At 37.0% G+C, this 23888-nt stretch overlaps 1 protein-coding gene across 1 annotated transcript in view; it reads left to right on the top strand.

The window, feature by feature from the left end:
• Nucleotides 1–23888, top strand: part of JMY (junction mediating and regulatory protein, p53 cofactor) — a 65863-nt gene that overhangs the window by 26893 nt on the left and 15082 nt on the right. The window contains exons 3-6 of the mRNA XM_059833946.1: nucleotides 5231–5381; nucleotides 7593–7762; nucleotides 17119–17284; nucleotides 21130–21317. Coding sequence (XP_059689929.1) covers nucleotides 5231–5381; nucleotides 7593–7762; nucleotides 17119–17284; nucleotides 21130–21317 — 675 coding nt within the window. The remainder of the gene's footprint in view (nucleotides 1–5230; nucleotides 5382–7592; nucleotides 7763–17118; nucleotides 17285–21129; nucleotides 21318–23888) is intronic.

The raw sequence follows: 23888 nt of genomic DNA, 5'->3' as shown, positions 1-23888 counted from the left end.
TGCTTTATTAGTCTATGTTGTGCTTCCCTTTCAAGCTCCTTTAAGTAGATGCTGGTATAGTTGAAAATACAAATCTGGCTCAACCATATGCAGATTTATTTGTTGGTTTAATACTTGATGGTGAATTGCAGTAGTGAACCTTATAACTAATTTGACTTTGAGCTGTGTAAAATGAAATACTTAGATTATGTTGCATTGAACATTTTAACTTTTGGTTAAAAAAGTATTTTCACAAAGTAGGAAACAAGTTCAAAGGAGAAGATAAGTTTAATGGTGAGGATAGCTAGCAAAAGAGAGAGAATTACTTAAGAAAATACTTAAAGAGAGAATACTTTAAAAAAAGTCTCACAGTCAACTGAAGATGTTTTTGGGAAGGGAGTGGATGTCAATGCTTTCATACTCTTAATTTGTAGTGTTGCTCCCGTACATCAAATGGATGAGTTCTGTATTACTAAATCCATGGTTTTATCATTGGCTCTTGAATAACTGATGTCCTAGTGAGCTGGTTTTTGAACCATGCATTTTTATTTTTTTTTAAGCCTTATATAATATTTTTGAGTGCGTAATGGTCTTGCAGTAAAAACCGTGAATACAAAGCTACACAAGGCACACTGGAGGACACTAAAGCAGCACTGATTAATACGTACGATTAGTTGCATGGCAGTCAGCTCAACTTCATTCCTCTCAGTTTGCGAACCACCCCCTCCAGTAGTTATAGACTAGTGACTTGCTGGCAAGTTGATGAAAAACGTCTGGAAAAAAAAATCCTAAGCTAATACTCAGTGGAGAGACTGAAACACTTCAAAGAATTTGTCTCTTTTAGTAGATCTATAGTTGAAGATAAGTCCTCACATCATCAGAAATCATAGCTAAATAAACTTGGCTTTTGAAAAACCTGTAGAGTAGGGAAGAAACGGTAATCTAAGTTTATGCAAAATGGCTGGATTTGCAAATAAAGGTCATACACTTTGTTGAAAATACTGCTTTCTTGTTTGAGAAACTGGTGTAATATGCTGAATTATGCTGCGATAATCTTTATAGTCTCAAAATCTGTTTCAGAAAAGTTGTATGCCAGTCTCTGTTTACATTCTGAATAAATCCTCTAGTTCTATTTTATGAACTCATAGCAAAACATTTTGCTGACTTAAAATCAGGGGTTTATGGGCTTTCTGAAAAAATAATGCTCTAAACAGGCGATCTGATGGAAGGTAGGGTGGTAGTCTGAATCATTGAGGAAACAACTCTTGGTATGAGGTTGCTGACTACAAAACTGTGGCATGTATCTGATCACTTAAATCTGCCTGTCTGCAAGGTGAATAGACTACAAAACTGCTCTGGATGTTCGACTGTAAAACTGCTTAATAAGACTTGTAGAAAACTCTGATTATGTTTGAATGCCAAAAGGTTTGTTTTGTTTTGTTTTAAAAAAGTTCCCTTACAAAAGGCTGGGCTGGATAATAAAATGGTAGCTGAAATTGTCAATAAATAGACAGTAATGCCTGTGCAGAATGGTGATGATAACCTCCAAAAGTATACATGCACATTTGTATGTGCTCAATTAACTATTACTCCTGAGGAAAAAAGTATGAGAATTATCTTGAGGAGTTCTCTGACTATAGCTTGCCATTCAGCTTTTTGAAGGAGGAAAGAAAGGTTTTGAATTATTAGGGGGGGGAAAAAAACCCCAAACAAAATAGAAAAGAACATCACACCTTTGTATGTGTCCATGGTATACTTGCATCTTGAATGGTGCAGTTTTAGTTTCTGTCTCTCAAAAACATGATGTATGATCAGAATAGTTACAGGATGGCAGTGAGGATTGTTGGGGGATTTCCCTGCAAACAGCCTCAGTGCAAGGGCAAGAGTAAATGAATCAGATTGCCTTAGTTTGGAAAGCATGTGATTCATGTTAGATAAGAAAGAGATCTATAAATCATGAATGATAAGGGGAAGAAAATACTGAATGATTTCTTTCAGTCTTTCTCATACTAAAAAAAATAGGGGCCCCTCAATGAACTCATGGTGCTTTAAAACAGCCTACAAATAAAGGAAAAACAATTAAACTCGTATTAAACACACCTTACATGCTCTGTGGCAATAATTTCCACAGTTTAACTAGGGACATTAAATATGTATATGTTCCAGAAAGAGACAGACCCATCAGTGGCTATTAACAATGATTCAGATTAGCCATCAGCTCAGGAAGCCTCTAAGCTGTTTAGTAACAGAAATTGGGACTTAATGTGTCCATACCGCATGGCTTAATTTTTTTTTTTCTCCAAGTGCCAGTAATGATTACAGTTGGAAGCAAGGGCCAGGACAGCCTTGGATCTGACCTAAGATTAGGGTGTGGGGGGAAATGTTGTGGAAAGAAAGATGCAGAATCAGAGTGTCCATTCAAAAAGGCATCTTGATGAAACTCTGAAAGGATGTTAAACATGCAGAAAATGCTAAAATTGTGTGTCCCTGCAAGGATTAGAGTAAACGAGGGTGAAAACTGGAGTTGTATGATTTTTTTCTTTTGCAGTGTTGGAGATAGCGAAGGAGAAAGAAAGAAGAGACTTTGATATAATGTTACGCAGGCTGTGGAGGGCAAGGAAAGGGGCTTAAGTTCTTCAAAGACAGAAAAACTTGATCACGAGAGTGTAAATTTTTCAAGTCTGTGTTTACCTAAATCTGTAAAAAGATTGAAATCTAGTACTTTTTTTTTCAGTGGTGCTCTGAAAAAACAATTTTTGTAAGCTTTCATGATATTTGTGGACATTATACTGGATCTTGTAGGGCTTTATTTGCAGTTCTTCCAGTTATTTTCAGTATCCCTATTGGTGGATATTTATATGTGTTTAATCTGATTCCTTCTTGTCTAAAACTTGTGTCCTTACTATTTTCCTTTTTTCAGTATATCTGTATATAAAAATTGTCAACCATATTTTGATGAATCCTTGATAGACGTGCTTAACATTTTGTCTGTTGTATATATTAAGCTTTTTTTAACTGAAGATTTAAAAATCCATCCAATCCTTTTCATCCACAAATGGAATCTAGAACATCCGGAAATACTCAAGCCCACTTGCTTTAATACTTGAGCTCAGTTGCTTAAATAAAGTTTTCAAATATCTAGTAGAATATGTCTTAATAAAAAAGACATTTTTTTCTTTTAAATAAATCTTTCTTTTTGAAGGTAAACTTTTTTTTAGCCTGGAGCTCAGTCAATGAAGCTGAAATGTAAATAAAGGTTTTATGATATAGACATGGATAAATAAGGAGGGTATAACTCAGGATGCACAATTTAGCCTTAATTCTGTCAATTGCCAATATAAAATACTTTATCTTAGTGGTTTTAATGCTCCTCTGTATACACTCTATATGTCTGCGGAAAAAAACAGTTGAATAATCCCAGTCATTCCTCTTACTCTTGCCATAACCTTAATCTTTTATGAGTTTTCTCTTTTGAATACTTTGTAATTTTTCAGCATTCTTCATAGTTCTGGAAAAAGCATTCACCACTGCACTTTGCAGTACAATGACATTATCGTTCAGTCTTCTTTTTGTATGTCCTAACATCTTGCTTGCTTTTTAGTTTGTTACTTCCTTTATAGTCTTCATCTTTATTGGATTGTGTATGTCATTCTCCTATATCTTGATTAAGATAATCAAACCCCCTGTAGTTTGTATTGCTAGTCCTAGGCTCCAGATGTTTTAAGGAATCTAGACCATCCAGTCTAAGTTAGTTCGCATGTATTAACATTGAAGTTCATGTCGGGATTCATTAGGATAAAACCAGTAAAACTGTAAAGCCCTTTTTACAGGTGAATGCTTTCACTTAATGTATTTGGCCAATACATAGGGAATTATAACATGTTTTGGGAAGTAGTGCTGGGATTGTGTTACCAGCTGGGAGCACAGTTACATTAAAACCTGTAAGACTAACTTTGAGAAGTCCCTGAATGGCTGTTGAAGCTGAAATGCATGCATTATTGCTAATATATCCAGCAGGCTGTGGTTGGAATTGGTTGTTTGGCCTCCTGGAATGTGTTGAAGGAAGGTAGCAGAGTGTTTGATCTGAATCACTCCTGTATGTATGAAGCTGTTTCCTTTTGTATATTGCCTCTGCCATATGTAGTGCCCCCTCAACTTACTTTTTTTCGTTCTTAGAATTAATTGACCTGTTGTTGTTACATCTTGTGTTTTTCTTCTTTTCTGCCTATTACAAGTCCATCTAGGAGAAGGATAACGAAGGGAGCTGGAGAGATGTGACAGACCCCTGCGAAAGTTATAATGTGACGTAGCCTAAGTCTATTTCTGTCATTCTTGCCCATTCTTATCCCAGCTGTCTTCAGAAAGAACCTGGGAAGTATTAAAGATCCTTGAGGACTATTTCTTTATTTAGGAGATGTATATACAAAACTAAATAAAATCCTGTAGTTGCAGGCCTGTTTCTCATATCTTCTCACAATAAACTTACTTTACTCTCTTCGAAACTCAACATAACAAGAATCTGTGAACTTTACCAGAGAATAATTTTTCCAGAAGAGTCCTATCTCTCTGATTCATTCTCACTTCCTCACAGGCTGGATTAGGGACCTCCTTTCAGTTTGTTTCTTCTGAAGAACTAATTTGTTTTCCTTCAGAAACATCCATGTTTCTGAAGCAGTAGCTGGTGGAAATAGATACTTACATGATGTGTTGAAGTTAATGGCTTCTGCTGTTTCTTCCTCTTCTTGTGTGCTTTCCGACAACCACTTTTGTGAAAGCTGTCATAATTTTCTTAGTTTCGAAGCATTATCTGAAGTAAAGCTTGCAAAACATGAAAATCTTCAACAGCAAGTTTTGTCACGTGGAAAATAAAAAAATCTTAGCCAATTTTACCATAAGGTTTGGATTCTTCTCAAGGAGAATATAGGTTTTTTTAGGAAGAATAGCTGGAATGTTTTTCTTGAGAAACTCATTACTAGAAAAGAAACTGTAGATTTGGCTGTGTGATCTAGTTGTGAGATGAAGAGTTTTTTTTCTATTAGACCACGCTTTCTCCAGAACTTTGAGTCCAAATGAGGAACTTCCAAAGCAAAAATGAGTTTGAGAAAATGTTAGAATAGAAGCTGTGGTGATTTGCTGTTAGTTTTATCTCCTTTTTGTTTTTCTTCTTTTGTTAGCCAACCTGAAACTGGTTGCTGTTGGCAAAATAGCAACAATTAATTGTATTGTTAATGCTGGACTGATTTATTTTCAGATCTCGATAGAGAATGACTACCTAGGCCCCAGAAGAATTGAGAGTCTGCAGAAAGAAGATGCCGATTGGCAGAAAAAAGCCCACATGGCTGTGCTTTCTATTCAAGATCTTACAGTTAAATACTTTGAAATAACAGCTAAAACACAGAAAGGTAGTTATTTTCTACTATCTTATCTGTCAAATAAAAGATCTTTAAAAATTTATTTAATGTCTACCATGTTCTGTATTGTACTGTGATTTATTTTTTTTTCATCGATTCTCCGTGAGAAAAACGTAGTTGTCATTCCCATTTGTTTTTTCTTCTGTGTCTATTTGAATCTTTCACCAATAAGCCTTTTCAGTACATCATCACAAGTGAGCAGAATACAAATTTTAGATAAAAATTTCACAACCACTTTCTCAATGTGATTGTATTAGCTGCACTGTACATTTGTGAAGGATTTAAGGAGCATAGAGTCCCTGATGGATTCTGTCTTCTGTACTGGATATGGCAGACCACCCTAGTAAGTGTTTATTACCTTTCGATTAATTTCCTTTCCCTGTCTTTCAGTAATTTTTTTCATAGCTCTAAATATTAAGCAACAGCTCAGTTTAACTACTTGGTGAAAGCTGCTCTGTTGTTCAGAAATCTTAATGGATATAACCTTGGCATTTCTATGCTTGAAAAATGCAGCAGTTTTAGTGAAGAGTTGGTGCAGTGAAACCAGGTCATATGACTTGCCATGTACATCTGTGCTCTCATCCTTGTACTGTTTTAACTTAAGTAATCAGTTTATTAGGGCAGACACACCTGAGGATGTGGTTTCATGTCACCTCTTTTAGTTTGACTGTGGGCTACCACTGACAGAGTTTATGTCCCACTGTCTTCCTTGCCTGACTGCAGGTTCCTGTTTCTTTCTTTGCCTTGGTGATAGTGATTGTGCAACCAGATAAACAAGCTGTACCCCTGGGAGAAAAATCTTTTTTGATGGGTTGGTTTCCTGTCATCTCCCTGCATGACTGCTATATCTGCCTCAAGAGAAGCAGTCACTGTAAAATGATTTCTTTCAGTGACAACCCAAGTTAAGTATAACATGAAACTCCACCTTAATTTGAAAAAGTGACTAAAGCAGTTCAAGCATGTTGGAATGAATTTATTAATTAGAGCAAATTCTAAATGTGTTTAATCAGTTTGGTTCCTTTTCTAATATGACAAAGTCAGAACATAAATTACCCCATTAGTTGATAAAGAACACATATTTACAATTATTTACTTTTTGTTTTGTTCACATGTTCACAGTCAGGATTGTGGGGAAAAACACTGGGAAAGGTAATGCCTGGAGACCGTTTGCAACCATAGACCTTTGGTGTACAGGTTGCTTGCCTGTTTTGTTATCTTTCGGGGGTTTTTGGCCTTCTGCTGATCATAGCGTGGTCTTACATACCAAAATGCTAACAGATGGCAGAGGAAAAACACATGAGAACATAAGGTATTTTTTATTACCAAACAACAACATGTAGTATCTTCTGGCAGGTGGGGACTGAATGCTATCTGTCTGATTGTGTGACTACTGTGGCTTTGCTTTGCAAAGCTAAGTGTACAGTATCATGTTATTGTTCTGTATATTAAAAATGGTGAAAATAGCATGTGTGTCAGCCTACATATTGTATGGGGCTCAAGAATAGAAAATCTGAATCAGGCAAGGGGCTCCTGCTACTCTGAAGTCTTCTTGAAAAGATTCTCATTCATCTCTGCATATTAAGATCAGATTATAATTTGTTTAGTTAATTTGAATTAATTTTTTGAAGCACCCTGCATTTTGAGTTAAAAGATGGATGTTGTTTAAATTTAGTTCAGTATTCTTACAGAATTGTACTTGAGGTCAAGCTGAAATTTTTGCTTTAAATTGTAATTTTTTTCACTCTGCAGATTTGTTTAAACTTATGACTGCACTGTAGAAGTTATCAAGGGAAACTATAGGGTTTAGTAGCTGAACATTGGGGCTTTCAGAACGGAGGGAAATTTGGGGTGCAGTTTAAAACCACATGGTAGCATTAATGAGATACTTTTTTTTTAAGTCAAGAATTCTGAACCAGTGGTTCAATTGTTCAGGCGCTGTGTATTCAGAATGGTCCCTCTATGGATAACAAATTGGAATTATAATGACAAAATGATCAACAAATAGCTAATTGTATATTTACATGAATCCTGAGAGTACTTACATCCTGGATTTGAAGGTTAGTACTCTGTAGAATGACTGCTCCCTGCTATGAGAACTTTGTGTGCTTTTGGATACAAATGTGTGCATTGCCTCTGCAGTAGAATCACTGGTCATCTGAAGAGTAGTGTGGTAAGCTGTCTGCCTTTTCTTCCCTTCTGTAGCTGTGTATGATCGAATGCGAGCAGACCAGAAAAAATTTGGTAAGGCAGCATGGGCAGCAGCAGTGGAACGTATGGAAAAGCTTCAGTATGCAGTTTCTAAGGAGACGCTGCAGTTGATGCGTGCTAAAGAAATCTGTTTGGAGCAGAAGAAACATGCACTGAAAGAGGAGGTAATTTTTTATACCAATAAATAGAAAAATAAAACGCGCAGAAAACCCCCAAAATTTAAAGGAGTGTTGATGTACTAAAAAAAACCCAACAAAACCAAACCACAAGACTCATTACACTCTGCCATGTTAGACAAATGGAGTTGCAATGTAGGTGTGGTGGGTTTTGTGCCACTTATTTATGTCTTCTGTTCACCTTTTCCTGGTTTGTCAACCAGGAGGACAGTATTTACTGTTAATGTTTAGAGCTATCCGCTGAGATGAATAAAATGAAGAGAAGGGATAGGACAGAAATTTGCTGCTATGTAATCTCCACAGTTGAGCTCTCAGAGGCATGACCACTTTTTTGGAATAGTTCTGACATTCCAGATGGAAGGTGGCTGAACATTAGTAAATATACAGATGACTAGCCTGTTGTACTGCACTCTCTTTGTCTCTGCTTACCCTAATTATTAAGGCAGTCTTCCAGAGGGGGTTGTGCTAGCTACAGCTTTCCTGAGAAAAGAGTGCATGCATTAAATTGTGTTTAAATGTCTTAGCAGAAAAGAACCACGTTTATTGGGTTTTATGACACCCCCGCAAAAGCAAAAATGCTACAAATCCTCTTTTAAAATTTGCTGTCATGTGGATATTCGGTGCTAAGAACTTTCTGTCATACTGATGTTAATTTACATTCTATCCAATCAGTTGCTTGTTTTTAGAGCACTTCTCAAATGTTTCAGCAAAATTTGACTAAATCAGTGGCTCTGTTATGAAAAGGTTATCCAGAGAACTTACAACTTCAGCACTGTGTAGACTGGTAGGCTTGTAAGTCTATTTCAGGAGCTTTTGTAGAAGACAGCTTGATCTTCAACGAGACAGAGTACATGCAAGACCCAGAGCACAAAAAATAAAGTTTGCTCTGTTTCAGCGCTCTTTATATTTAGAAAGCCGAGAGTTGTCTGGAAACCTGAGTTTATCAGGGTGCTGCCATCCTTAGCTAAGAGTTGATGAGAGAATCCAGCAGTACTAATTGGAAATACCGTATTTAATGTGTTCACATATTTAGGGCAGCCATGCATCGTCTTTTCCATAGCACATCTTATTTTTCTCCCAGTGGAGACTTTCTGTAAATTTTTGTTGAATGACATCACAGTCTGGTAAATAAGTAATTGATTGTTTTGATGTGCCAAAGCATTAGGGGCTGCATAGGAAAAGGAGAGGTACATTGCAGTATATGAGGGGTTCTGAACTGAGAGGTTGGGGCTTTTGGGGACAGAGAGATGAGGAACATCTGATGGGTGTGCATAAGCATGGTGCTTTGGGATGGCGTATTACAAGGTATAGAGAGCTCTGGTTCGAAATGTGGTGATGGGGAGATACGAAGACCAGCATCTGTTCTGAAACATCTTGTTTTGCTTTGAGAATGTAATAGCCTTAAGTATGCAAAGCTGGATGTGACAAAGGTGACTGGGAATCCCATATGGGAGAAGAAGGGTTGCAGTCTTATCATAAAGGATATATTTGGTGATTATTTGGTGATTATGTTAGCTGGTGTATTTTGAAGAGATGACAGTGAAAAAGAGAAAACAACATCAACAACAAAAAATGAGGATGTGGTACATTTTCTCCTTTAAGCTTAAGAAGTGAAGACCTTCCTGCTATGCTTAGATATATAAATTTGCTCTCACCAAGTAGGAAAAGGAGACACATGGGAAATAATATACTTGTTTCTCTTGCACTTAATTCCCTCTTCTCCAAATCTAAACTGACCCTGCTGATTGATTTTTAAGAGGGACAGTAAAAATGTCCTTGTTTCTGTAGTTTTCATTTAGTATTAATCAAGCACGTTTTGTTTCCTAAAATGTGTTGACACTGTAGATGTCTAGAAGGCTACCACATTTTCCAAGTTACCATGATACGAAAATAACCTGGTTAGGTGACTAGGCTAGTTATAATTTTTTTTTTTTAATTTGACAACTGAAAATGTTAGCCCTATGATTATGTTTAAAAAAAATTTAAATAATAACTCTACACAAATTACATATTGCACTTTTTTATTTCCCTGATCGGTACCTCTTTTAAGTTCCATCTGTTGTTCTGAGTTTTGTTTGAGGGGAATGATGAAAACTTTCCCTTTGAGGCAGACCAGAGTCTGCTTTTGTGGACTGGTTGCCAAGTCTTGTCCTCATGACAGTAAACAGAAACATTAAATCATAGTGAGAATCCTTTGTAATTCTCCAAGTATGTAAAATAGTTTGGACAAATGGAAGTGAGTGACTGGAGACTTAAATTGCAGCAAGTCCCATCTTGCACATATAGGATTCAGTAACTAGTCTTCTCTTTTTTCCTTTTAGAAGCGTACAGTTGAGTTCTAAAGATACACTTCAAAAACAATTTTTAGTTTACATGACAAATGTTCTGTGATATTTTCATAAACAAAATCATATTCTAATAAAGTACTGCTTGGGTTTTTTAAGATTGTTTTTCATAGTTTCATAATTCTAAGAGTACTTTCCTTTCTTGTACATTGAGCCTGAATCAAAGATATATTTGTTTCTGTGGTGGGTTGACCCTGGCTAGACGCCAGCTGCCCACCAAAGCCACTCTATGACTCCCCTTCCTCAGCTGGACAGGGGAGAGAAAATGTAACGAAAGGCTCATGGGTCGAGATGAGGACAGGGAGATCACTCACCATTACCGTCACGGGCAAAACAGACTCGACTTGGGGAAATTAGTTTAATTTATTACCAATCAAAATCAGAGTAGTATAATGAGAAATAAAACCAAATCTTAAGAACACCTTTCCTCCACCCCTCCCTTCTTCCTGGGCTCTACTTCACTCCTGATTTCTTCTGCCTCCTACCCATGAGCGGCGTAGGGGGACAGGGAATGGGGGTTGCGGTCAGTTCATCACACGTTGTTTCTGCCGATCCTTCCTCCCCACACTCTTCCCCTGCTCCAGTGTGTGGTCTCTCCCATGGGAGACAGTTCTCCACGAACTTCTCCAACGTGGATCCTTCCCGTGGGCTACAATTCCTCATGAACTGCTCCAGCATGGGCCCTTTCCACGGGGTGCAGTCCTTCAGGAGCAGACTGCTACAGCATGGGTCCCCCACGGGGTCACAAGTCCAGCCAGCAAACCTGTCCAGCCTGGACTCCTCTCTCCACAGGTCCTGCCAGAAGCCTGCTCCAGCACGGGCTTCCCACGGGGTCACAGCCTCCTTCAGGCATCCACCTGCTCCAGCGTGGAGTCCTCCACAGGCTGCAGGTGGATATCTGCTCCACCGTGGACTTCCATGGGCTGCAGGGGGACAACCTGCCTCACCGTGGTCTTCACCACGGGCTGCAGGGCAATTTCTGCTCCGGCGCCTGCAGCACCCCCTCCCCCTCCTTCTTCACTGGCCTTGGTGTCTGCAGAGTTGTTTCTCTCACATATTCTCACTCGACTCTCCCAGCTGCTGTTGACCAGCAGTTTTTTTCCCCTTCTTAAATACGTTATCACAGAGGCACTACCACTGTGGCTGATGGGCTCAGGCTTGGCCATCGGCGGGTCTGTCTGGGAGCCAGCTGGCATTGTTTCTGTTGGACGTGGTAGAAGCTTCTGGCATCTTCTCACAGAAGCCACCCCTGTAGCCCCCCTGCTACCAAAACCTTGCCATGCAAACCCAATACACTTCCAATGACTTTAAGTATTTAACCACATCTTGCATTTCATGACTGTCATTTTACTTTTATCTGAGTTGGATGCATCAGCAGAAGTAAGAATTTTGTTAAGGGTTCTATTCAAGAAGGCATGAATAGCTATTTCTGGAAAATTAATCTTTCTGTAAGAAGTGGACAGTGATTTTGGTACAGATGCAATGTAATATTTTTCAGAAAAGTATGTTTCACCTTTGTAGCTTTCATTGTATCTTTTTTATTTTAAAACTTTTTTTTTTTCCTGCCAGCTTTTTGGAAACCTAAGTAAGAAGCTAAAATGGGGAAATCTTTGGAGATTTCTTGAAACGTATTTGATTTATTATTTTTAATAACAGATTAGGAATGCTTTTGCTTTCTTCACTTTCAGTATTCAAATTGGCAAACTAAAATTGGTCGTAAAAATGCCAATTTTTTCTTCTTTATTCTTACATTAAATATTTGTGTAATATTCTCCAGTTCAATGAAAAGGTCAAAAATACTTAGAAATAAAAACTCTTTTAATTGGTCATTGTGTTTAAAGAAAATAGAAAGCAGAAAGCTTTAAGCACCCCCGGTGAAGTAAAGGTGTGCATTCTATAGACAGAACTTTGGAGTCATAGTTAGGCTTTTAACAGTGCAGTGAGACATTATTACAAAATTACTCGTTAACAATGATAACCTTCTTTGAACTTAATATTTATCAAAATCCACAAAAGTTCTTTTGAAATAACATTATTAGAACATAATTTATTTTTGTACTTTTTTTTCCCAGAGAATGACTGGGTAGTCTGTTTTAAAGAGTATTAAGGAGAGCAAACCCTGGCATTTGAAGAGACTTTTTTTGTTTGAAGGATTTTGTGCATCACTGACATTTAGTCCCCATTTGCCAAGAGAAAGAAAAAGATCGGGTATTTATGGTCACTTAAAATAGACTCACTGCTGTGTTAGAAAATCAGAACTGAAAAACCTTCTCTGGCAAACCATTTAGCTACTGTTTTCTAGGCATAGAAGACATTCCTCTAAAAAGTTTAAAATGCTGGAGAAACTACTTCAGCAGGGTTTGAGTTGAGGATTAAGACAGAAAGAATGACAATTCAGAGCAAAGACCAGATCTGACTGTTTATGAGGACACTGTTGGTGTTCAGCAGGTTGTCTATGGATTTTTGAACATTGAGTCTTGGAAAAGAAAGAAGTTCATAAAAACAGTGGTACACTCTTTTCATGGGGAAGAGATGTTTCTTTTAGTGTCTGAAATTTTTCTGATTGCCCAGGATACTAGTTGTGAGTGATCATCTTAACCTTATTTTTTTATACTATTGTATCCTGTAGTATCCCGGCCTGACTGTAGTTGACTTCTGGTACTTAATTGGTTGGAGAAATACTTCCATTCCACAAGTCACTAGGTATCAGTGAGAGCCTGCCTTTTATCAGTAGTCAAAGTGCTCCGTGTTTCCCTTAAAATAATTTAGAAATTCTTTAAAATTATTTTTTGTTAGTTTTGAGGATAAACTTCCATATTCAGAGTTAAAGACCTGAGTTGTTTTCTGAATTTTACTCCCTTCTGAGATTTCTCGGACAGCAACAGTGACGAATTAAAATGAATACTTGAACTAGAGAACAGTCAGGATTCACATGAGGTGGATTGAAACATGACTTTGTGTTCTAGCTGAAGAGTAACAAATTACTTAAAAGGCTAGATAATAGAAAATTTACTAATAGCTATTAATATGTATTGCTAGGGAAAAGTAATACAAGTTTTTACCATAAACTGCAGGTTAATTACTTTTTGAATGACAGCAGATGAGAATGACCATGGTCATGTAACCTGGTAGCAACACAATTGAGCCACCAATGCAACAGGATGGTACAGCAGCAGATACTCTCCAGTCTGTCAAATCAGGTATTTCCAGCAAAGTGAGAAGTGTTAGTGTCACTGCACATGGACTTGTGAGATTTCTTCAATGCCCTTCTTCCACGCTTTTCTGATCACCCAAGAAAGATTAGTTCTAACTGGAGCAGTTGCAGGGAGGGCTACAACAATAATACCAGGAACGGCAAGTCTGTTTTACAAGAGGAGTTGAAAGTGATTTGATGAATAAAATGAAGGCTGAGTTTATATAAAGTTGCTATCCACAAAAATGTGGGAGTTGGACCTAGTAGCCCAACTGTAGGGCCTGTTACGATAGGACAGGGAATAATGGCGTTAAACTAAAAGAAGCTAGATTCAGAGTAGATATAAGGAAGGAATTTTTTACGATGAGGATGGTGAAACTCTGGAACAGGTTGCCCAGAGAGGTGGGAGGTGCTCCTTCCCTGGAAACGTTCAAGGTCAGGTTGGACGGGGCTCTGAGCAACCTGATCTGGTTGAGGATGTCCCTGCTCATTGCAGGGGGAGGTTGGACTAGATGACCCTTAAAGGTCCCTTCCACCCCAAATACTATGAAAAATACTAATGGGAATAAATGTTAGTCAAGAGCAATGCGTGTTGCTGTTCAGAACTGGCATAAGAGCAAATGGTATTATCTGATTGTGAATACATTGGAAATACGGAAGAAGTTTTCTGGCAGTTAGGAGGGAGTATCTGGAACAGACTTTCAATGTGGGTAATAAACACAGAGTTTTGTGGAAACTTTGTTTTGGTTTTGTTTCTACAAAAGCAGAATAAGAACAACAATCACAACAAGGAAATTACTTTAAGAACTCAGTTTATGAAAGCAGTTAATTTTAAATTTGTCTGAGAGCATTCCATGGTGGTGGAAAGCTGGATTTGATGGCCCTCACTTCTGTATTCCATGTTTGGCTATTTTTCTATTAATTTTGTCATCTATCCATTTAATATGTGTGTTCATAGTTCTTGTCAGAGGCTTTCTGTTTTAACCCGTTATACCTTTATTACCAATGAGGGGGTTTACAGATGACACATTTCTGCCTTAGAACTATTGAGAAACCTAGGTTTGTGCTTAAGTTCTTCACTTAGTATGAATGAGACAACGAAGACTGTGAATTATTTGCTTGAGTTAATGCAGGAAGTGGTGACATAGCAGGAAATTAAACTTGTGTCTCCTCAGTTCTAGCTCTTTGTCCAACTGCAAAATGTTTCTTTCCTCTAACATTCTGACATTAAATTTCATTGTGTTTCCTTCAGTGTGTTGATCAGCCTGAGACTTACCAAGGATGCAGCAAATTACTAGTACAGATTAGATGGCAACTTGTAACGTTAAGAATGGAACCACTCTTAAATTATTAACAAAAAACACTGACTTTTTCCTAAGACTGATGATATTGTTTTGAATTACCATACATATATAGTATCTCACATGAAGTTTTAACATAAATGGTTGAAATTAAAGGTCCCCATTTTTCTTTTTTATGAGGGGCTATTACTTAGCTAGGATATCTGCCTGAAAACCATACAACAATATTAATTTCCCATTGCTGTTGCACTGAAAACTGAGTATAGTGGTGTCGTACACCTAAAACAGACCAGGTAGCTGCAGCATCTGTAATGTATGCTTGTATAGGGCTAAGATTCAGTTGTCAGACAGGTGCTTTATCAGGAAAACACCACTGCAGCTGAATGAAATACTGAGCTGCTATAACTTGACTAGCTGATACTGTTGAAGATGGCCCATTTATGTCTCTATGCAGTCTTTATACAAAGTCTGTGGACAAATTATATATAAGTTTGAGTGAATTTCGTGGTTCACTGACAAAGCGAAAGTTCTTAGTTGTGGTAGAAGTTTGAATGACATTACCTTAATTCAGAAAAAAACCCCGAAACAAACAACCCAAACCAAAAAAACCCACCACATTTTGTTGCTACAGTATATATTTTAACAACATTTTGAAAATGCCAAAACCCAGGATGACCTGCCTGACCAATGAACATTATCTCTTTTATATGGAAAAACTGGAGGGTTCAAGAGAATCAGTCCTTTTGTCTTGAAAACTAGCCTCTAATTCACTCCAAATATGCCATTGTTATGTCATTTACTGTTCTGGTCACAATTAGTAACTTAATATGGAAGCAGAGTAATAGAATGGCATAACAAGACATTTTGGTGTCACGCTGGACTGAAAAATATAAATTGTACATTACTGATTGTAAAATTTATGATAATCACTTAATGACTTTTTGAGCCATTCAGGCTAATAGTTGATATACAAAAAAACCATTCAGTAATTATACAATGTAGTCGAATAAATTTTTAAAATAGACGTTACAGGAATTGATTCACAGGTCTTCGGTCTATCCATCTTATACGGAAGGAAGCGTAATACACGGAACTGTTTCCTTAGAGTTTAGTTGAGCTGTGAAATCTCTGTCAGTGGATAATGATGCAGGTGCTAAAAGAATACATGCTATAAAAAAAGGGATAGGACAAATTTATGAAGTAAAATCCAGTGAGTCTGTTTTGTGTAAAAGGCAGCACTGTGGCTTAAGCTGCGCTGCAAGCTGTGCTAGAGGCTGGTGAAACACTTTAGGGAGGTATCACTGCACTGCCTACTATGTTTCGTCTTCCTGGATATTTGCGGTTAAGCTTTGTCTGAAACATGGTATTGAGTGAGGTGGATCTTTGATTTAATTCTGTACTGATATCTTGCTGTTTTAGTATAGTTATATTTAAACATATGTGATAAATACAACTGAGGAAAACCATTTATTGCTATTAATTACAGTTACAGTTTTAAACCTTGAAGAAGACACCATAATGTAAAAACACACTAGCAAATATTTTTTAAAACATATAGTTTGCTAGGTCCTGTATTTTTGCTTCGTAGACATCCCTTTTTAAATGATTGAATGTCTTTTAATACAGAAACTGGACCACATTTCATCAGAATGGTAAGGTAGATAGATCATAAATCTTCAGTAAAATTTAGAATTACTTTCATCCATTATCTGGGAGAAACTATCAGAGATACATGTTTTTGAGCAGGTAGAGAACTTGCAGCATGTAAGATTCGCTTGCCTGTTGGCATTTCTTAAATATGGTCTGAATGGCTAACTGTATTGAGCAGTTAAAACTTGTTTGGCTGAATGAAAGAGGATGCTTTGAGTTCACTTTGGTTGTGTCTTGTGTCACTTTTCTATGTCAAACATATGACACAAATAAGCACTAAAATATATTTAAATATTTTAATCTAGATCTATTTTTCTCCTGTGAAGGACTCCAGAAACAATGAAACTCCTCAGTTCAGTTGTCATTACAAGAACATCAGTGCATGTAATTAACCCTGTCTCCACCACCTTTAACTTTTTTCATCAGTTCAGCTTTAATGACAGTTTTAACTGTAGTTTTCTAGATGCCATTAGCAAAACAACTTCTAGACTTTTTGGACTGAGGATAAGAAAATCCTGATTTCATTATGTATCTTCAGAGAATCAAGCAGTAGAGTAAAACAGTGGTGGGGATGTTTCACACTGTGCACTATATGACTTGTCACTTGACAGTCACAAAGACTAATCCAATGCTATGGATTTTTTTTATTGCCATATAGAATATATGTCAGATATTAAAGATGTCTGAAAGTGTGTGGCTAATCAAAACCTATCTTCTCCTCTTGATATGTTCAATTTTAACGTGTTATACTTAGTGTACCAGATTATATCTAGCTGTAATTGTAAAGTCTGTGGGTTTGTTCTCCTCATCCTGGACTCATGTGGTTTTTATAATTTTTTTTCTCTTTCCATTTAGATGCAGAGCCTGAAAGGTGGTACAGAAGTCATAGCGCATTTGGACCAGTTAGAAGCTGATTATTATGATCTACAGCTTCAATTATATGAAGTGCAGTTTGAGATCTTGAAATGTGAAGAGTTGCTGCTGACAGCACAACTTGAAAGCATCAGAAGACTGATGTCAGGTGCTTTATGCATTTTAATTAAGATGTAATCTGTAAAAGAGAATTCTCTTCCTAAGAGTCTAGTAAAGCCTGTGGGAATGAAATGAGAACAGATTCTTTACCATGTGAAGAGCTGGGTCTTCTAACATAAGTACTGTTAAATTAAAACTTACACCTGTTCATAAGGCGTATACATACACATACAGAAGTTTTGGTCTGGTTCTTACTGCCTGTGTTTGGAAATAAGCATGTAAGACAACTACGTAAGTTTTTGAAAACTAAATTCAGGGAGGAGGAAATGTTTTAATTACTGGACTTGTCTCATTAAAAATTTGCATTCGTATTATTAATTTCTTTGAAGTGATTGGATTTCAAAAGGTATTCCTGCAAATCAAGAGTCCTTCAGCTAAACTTTGAAGTTTGTTGTATTGCCATCTCCCTGATTTAGAGCAGTGATGCAAACCTTATGTTTCCAGAACCTGTTACACCTTGTGTACTTACAAACTGTGGAAATGGTACAGGTAAATCGTACAGCATTTTTTGATCCAGTTCTGTCCTTTGGACCTTTCTACAGTTAAAGTTTTTATTCATACAAGCTCTGTTGTATTGTTCAGTGCATAGGGCTTGCATAGCAAATTTTGTTATGGATAGAAAAGTCACAAGAGAGATTTGAAGATGGATTGTATTGTGAGTTGCCTCTGGAAGAAGAGAAAACATAGGTATCACGGATTCTTGTCACTGTTATGTGAATCTCCTCCTTTTAGGCTTGTGATGGCAACAACTGTAACAGCATGTATAGAAGATGAGGATTGAAAACTCTGCAGATGACTTAAAGAAATGTGGCAGCTTTGACCGGGTGTCTCTGTGGAGAGCTAGTTAGTGCTTTAGAGATAGATAGTTTTTCTGCTTGGGAAATCAGACATTTAATTTTGGTACTGAAGACACAGTATGGTTTGCTTACCTGCAGACCGAAGGAAATCCCTTGAACAGGAGGCTGAGAAGGAATGTGTATCAAAGTCCTTTCTCTTTGATGTAGTAATAGTAAAACCTAAGGGCCCTCTGAGAATTAAGCCTGCTGTAAAAAACATCATAGGTCATTACCACTTGTCACTAATGTTTTCTCCAGAAATCTCAAAAAAAACCCCAAAAACCCAACCCCCCCAACCTGACCCAAAATAAAACAAAACAGTCAGTCGGCTAAACAACCAACCCTCTTATTCCCCCAGGGCAACTGAACAGTTCACTGTTCTGGCTTCCTTTGCTCTTTTAAATTTGTAAAGTATTCTTTAATTAAAAACTTCAAATTTTTTTTTTCTATTGAAGACAGCTGTCTATGTTAGAAGGAATTACTGTTTTTTAACAACTCTCAGTTAATATCCCATAGGACTGAAAATTAAAAATACAGTTCTTTAGATGTATGGGAATTTTGTTCAAAGGATGAAAAGGACTTTACTTAGGTGGAGAGGATAGAACAATTAATGTGTAGAATGTGACACTAAAGAGGCTACATCTCTTTAAGACTGTTCAGCACCTAATCTGAATGAAAGCATCTAAAACCATATAGTGGTCTTTTAATACGTGTTGTTTCCTATGCAGTCAAAGAGAAAAGAATGGTCTGTTGCATCTTCTGTTATGCTGCCTTTTTAAAGTGTACTTGTAGTCAGTAAAGTAATAGCCTTTTAATTGTGCACATCTGTATGATTTGAAATACATGAGTCTTAGTGACTTTTAGAGGCTGTTGCTATTTTTACTCTTTGACTGTATTGGCTCTGCAGAGATATTTCAGAGAGTTTTGGATTCTGTTTTGATTTGAGGGACGTCAGCAGTACTGCAAATGAAGTCCCAACAGAATTTTTTGAGAGTGATTTGATTTGACAGCCAGTTGGTTGTGAGCTAGAAGAAAAACATTTTCTTTTGCAAATTCAGTACATTGCATCTGAAAAGTATCAGATGATAATAGATTGTCGTATTATAAACAACAGTAGTAGTTTTTTACTGTCATTAAGCAAATACCTGCACTGAAATTCACAAAATGTGAATTTATTAGGGTAGAGTTTTAAAGGGTCTTAGCCTATCCATACAAACTATTGGTACATCCTTGTCAGATGGTTTTGTAGCAGATACATTGCTGCCAACAGAGAATGTGATAGTAGGTTCCTGCTTTGGTTGGAGGGTGGGTCCAACAAGTGCAAATGGTCTGGATCCTGTCTAAAACGGAATAATTCTAATTGTTTTATTGTAAGTGGTTGAGTCATTAGACACTTAAGCACTTACAAATTTATAGGAATTTCAAAAGCTGTTTGTAGAAAACTGCTGGAATGTTTGATGTAGGTTGCAATAGAGTTGTCAAGGGTTTTTTTTGGTTTTTGGTTTTTTTTTCAAACAGTAAAACATAATTTAACATGTTTCAGAACTGGTAGATTTGACTGAGCTATTGAGGTTTCACTTCTAAATTCCTGTCTTTAACTCTGCATGAAAGTGTTCTAAAATAAAATTTGCATGTAAATTCTCCCATTGTGTAAGTGTATGGCAAAATACAGTTGTTGTCAGCCATGAGTCATATTTTTACTCACCGATGTCTCAAAGCGAGTTCTAGTGACTTGGCAGTTTTATATATGGATGAAACTTTGTTTGTTGTTTCTTGGTTTTTCTTTTTTTTTGTGTGTGTATAACTGAGCACTAAAGTAAAGAATCTAGTAGGTCTGGTTTTATTAGTTTTGATTTTAAGGTTAATATAGTGCTATGCTTTCTTTTCTGGTCCTGCCCTGCCTTCTGCTGAGCTGAAATTAGCATGACAATCAGAATTGTGGTTGCAGCAGAGACTGTACACACAAATAACATGAAGTGACAACAGCTTTTAAAATGGATAGTGTACTGAAGAAAACCCTGCTCCTCTCCCCAGATAATGTAGTAGCAGAAGTAGGAGGAAGTTACGGTCTTGCTGAAAGTAGTTGAGTTGAAATGAGAAGGTTTGGTGGTGCTGCAGAGTAGACACTTGACAGTCGTGCCAGCTGGATCTGCCTGCTTCAGCCAGCAGTAATGCATGTCCCTCTTGGTGTATTAGAAAAATATCCTACTTTGTATGCCAGTGAAATAAGGAGCAAGAGGCCTTTGCTGCTTCTTCATCCCAGCATTCTGCAAGGATTTATAATCATCACTCTTCTTGGCAAGAGATGAGAGGGCAGCATTCAGAGATGAGCACAATGTTACACTGAATGCTTCACTCAGGAGGCTAAAAATCATGAGTGTTGATAAAACTGTTAGTAATGACCTCCTTTTCAGGCCTGTAATGCTTTGAAGGATTACCTTGAAGTTACCCTCTCTCTGCTGCCTCTGAGCAGAAGCAGTGACTGGGAGGTCAGAAACCTCCTGAGAGGATTTTTGATGTTTTATTGTCTGATTCCCCTTTCATGAAATTAATAGTGGGTTGTGGCAGAAGAATCTCATGCCAGAAACTTCAGAAAGAGTCTGTATATCTTGAACTTCATAGTGAAGATCAGAGGGTATTACTGCACATCGTGGGTCTCAAAGACAAGCATGGATATTGTGATCAAGTTAGGCTACAGGCACAAGTGTACATTTAAAGCTGTGTTTATTTTTTAATGCTCTAAGCTTAACTGAATACCAGCCTGTGCTTCATTGGTATTGATTTATGTTCTTCATATAAACTTTAAAGCCCTACAGTGCTTTGCTGTTTAGTGCTTTTCCTCTGACCTTTTCATTTTTGATAGACCTCTGAAAGGACTGTAGCATTCTTCTACATTACATCTTGCAACTCATTGGGGGGTTGTTGTTGAACAAAACAAAATGTTAATCAAATACAAACTATTGATTTGACTTTTTCATTGCTGACATTTTTAAAACAGAGAAGAGAGATGAAGTGGTATATTACGACACTTACGAAAGCATGGAAGCTATGCTTGAAAAAGAGGATATGGCAACATCTATATACTTGCAAAAAGAGGAGCTGCAGAAGTTACAACAAAAAATCCGCCAGCTGGAAGCAAGGCGTGGACGTATTTCAGCCAAGAAAGCCTACCTCAGAAATAAGAAGGTATTATTAAATTGCAAATTTCTAGCATAATTAGCAAATTTAATAAAACTTCAGAAGGTTTCATTTCAGATACAACTTCCAAGTCTCGCAGAATTTTCATGGATCATATTTACTACTTACTAAAAGTTGTTTTACAGAGTACCAAATACAATAGCATCTATTATTAGATTGATATATTAAAGAATCAGTTTAGCTTTAAAGGAACCTTTAATCACTTTGAAGTCAACAAATAAACTATTAACTAATCAGAATACTTTCATGTGGAAAGTACATGCTAGAATGCACGTTTTTACAGAGGGTAGTTTTATATATATTTGCAGAAGAGAATTTTCAAGGGTGTTTTCTCACTAATGAGTTCTATTTCCATTCTTTTACCTCATCCTTTTAAACTTACGTGCTGTGTCATTGATACTGTGTATTCAGCAGATACATATGAAATCTAGTATATATTCTTAATTTGTAAAACTAGGTGTGCTGTTTAGGGCCACTTTCTTTTTTCATGTGTTACATGATTGGGATGTTGTGCAGAAAATTGTTTTGATATAGCTGATGTTTTAAAATTGTGTATCAAGTGTATGTAAATATGTTCATTGCTTTTTTCCAGAATTACTTGTTTATTGTTACTTAGCAGATTGCGGTTACATGAATATGCATTATTAATGAGTGAGATAGCTTAATGAGTAGAATAGATCAAAGTTCTGAGAGAGCATTGTAATACTTGTTGTAAAATAGGTTTCCCATACTTTATACTACAAGGCTATGCAGAAGTCTCAGCTGAGACCTCATTCTAGCTTGTGATCAGGGGTTGGTGTGGTTTTATGTTCCCAGTCATGTCCTTCGATGTGGGAGATGACCCCTTTATATAAGCAGTTCTAGTAGATTGAGGGTGAAGCTCTCGGGTCTTGCCTCCCCTTCATAACCAATATGTCTATTTCTGTACCTGAATCTGAAGCATAACAAAGCAAACAAAACAGTAGTTGATACATTTTATATTTTTTATTTTTTTATATTTCTTCAGTCACTGTCCTGTCTGTGTTTAACACAATATGGAGAAGACTGCAAATAAATTATAAAAGAAATGTCTTTTGTTAGCCAGTTATGGGAAGTCGTTTGCTCAGAGTCATTGAGTTTGTTTATGTGAGTTTGTAAAAAGAAAATTTTCAAGAAGCTGGGCTTTTTAGTACTTTAAGGAATGGATCCTAACTGTCATGTTATGCTCATTAATATGGGCTACATTATAATAGTTATGCTGTTTTCTCCCGAATGTGAAAAGGCACTGCTGGCATCTTACAGAGTACACAAACCTGTTCAAAATTGACAGCCTGGTTGCTGTTCCGTCCTTAACTTAGAGGAGTTAGCAAGTTGAGAAGCAACCCTGAACCAGGAGTAGAGATTTTTTAGCACGCCTTCTTATCTGTATAATGAACTAGTCACCTTCAATTGGCTCATGTGTTTCAAGGTTATGCTGTGATAAAATACCTTGTTTAAGCTGAAGGAATTAGTTCTAGGCTGTAGCGGTAGTTGCAGCATGCCTGCTTGTGCACTGAGACATGATGCAGAGCTGTGTATGGTAGTATTGTTCATCTGGGTCTGTGTGTGGGAGTAATATAGTCATGTCTGCTCAACATTGTGCTAGAAGAATGCGGCTATGCTGCTTTCAAGACCTGAGGTAATGTCTCCATGTGGAACTTCAGCGCTCTCAGAACTAGTTCCAGCTCTCTACTGATTTCATTGCCCAGCTCAGCATTATCTGCAGTTGCGTGCTGCAGTAAGATACTCAGCTTTCAACTTCTAAAGAAATCACAGGTTTGAATAACATGTATTTGAACTTGCAGGGCGAAATCAAAGATTTTTATTTGCGCAAAAAGAATAGGCAGAATCATTTGTTGTGTGCCATTTTGTTGGGCAGAAAAGAACATAGCCATTTTGATGGATTTTTATGTTAGAGGTATTTACTGTAGCTGCTCTTATTACTGCTGCATAATGCAGAGCTCTACTAAGCTTAATAATAATTACCTGAAAATCAAGACTCTTGTAGCTTTGATTCAAACATAAACAAGCTTTGTATCTTGAGTGATCATTCTAGTGATATTGCAAAACATTGTTAATGAACACTATTTATAGTGCCTGATGTGGGTAGTTGTACTTTACAAAACTGGGAGGAAAAAGGATTCTTGCTCTGAATAGTTTGCAGTTTAAGTTAAGCATGCAGAACAAAGATAGAGATGGGATGCAAAAGCAAACCCTAGATGGTGAGAATCACCGTAGTGATCACTGAATGCTAAGTGGAAAAAAGAATGAGTTTTTGAGGGTGCATTTGGGAAGTACATACTATGTGGTAAACCTGTTTCTCAAGGTCTGTCACTCTCAATTAAGAAACATTTATTGTTGAACTGAGATGAGATTCTGCTTAATGCTTTTCAGACTGTGTTCCTGACCATGCTTGTTTCAGCAAAGTACTTCAAAACGGAACTGTAAACAAGTGTTCTGTTCTGGATTGGGTTAGTGAGGTTTTGGTGTGGTTTTTTTTTTTTCTTTTTCCTCTATTTTTTTTTAACTTTGTCAGTTCTG

The sequence above is a fragment of the Gavia stellata genome, chromosome Z, assembly GCF_030936135.1.
Source record: "Gavia stellata isolate bGavSte3 chromosome Z, bGavSte3.hap2, whole genome shotgun sequence".
NCBI lineage: Eukaryota > Metazoa > Chordata > Aves > Gaviiformes > Gaviidae > Gavia > Gavia stellata.
This window is presented reverse-complemented; position numbering and strand designations above follow the sequence as displayed.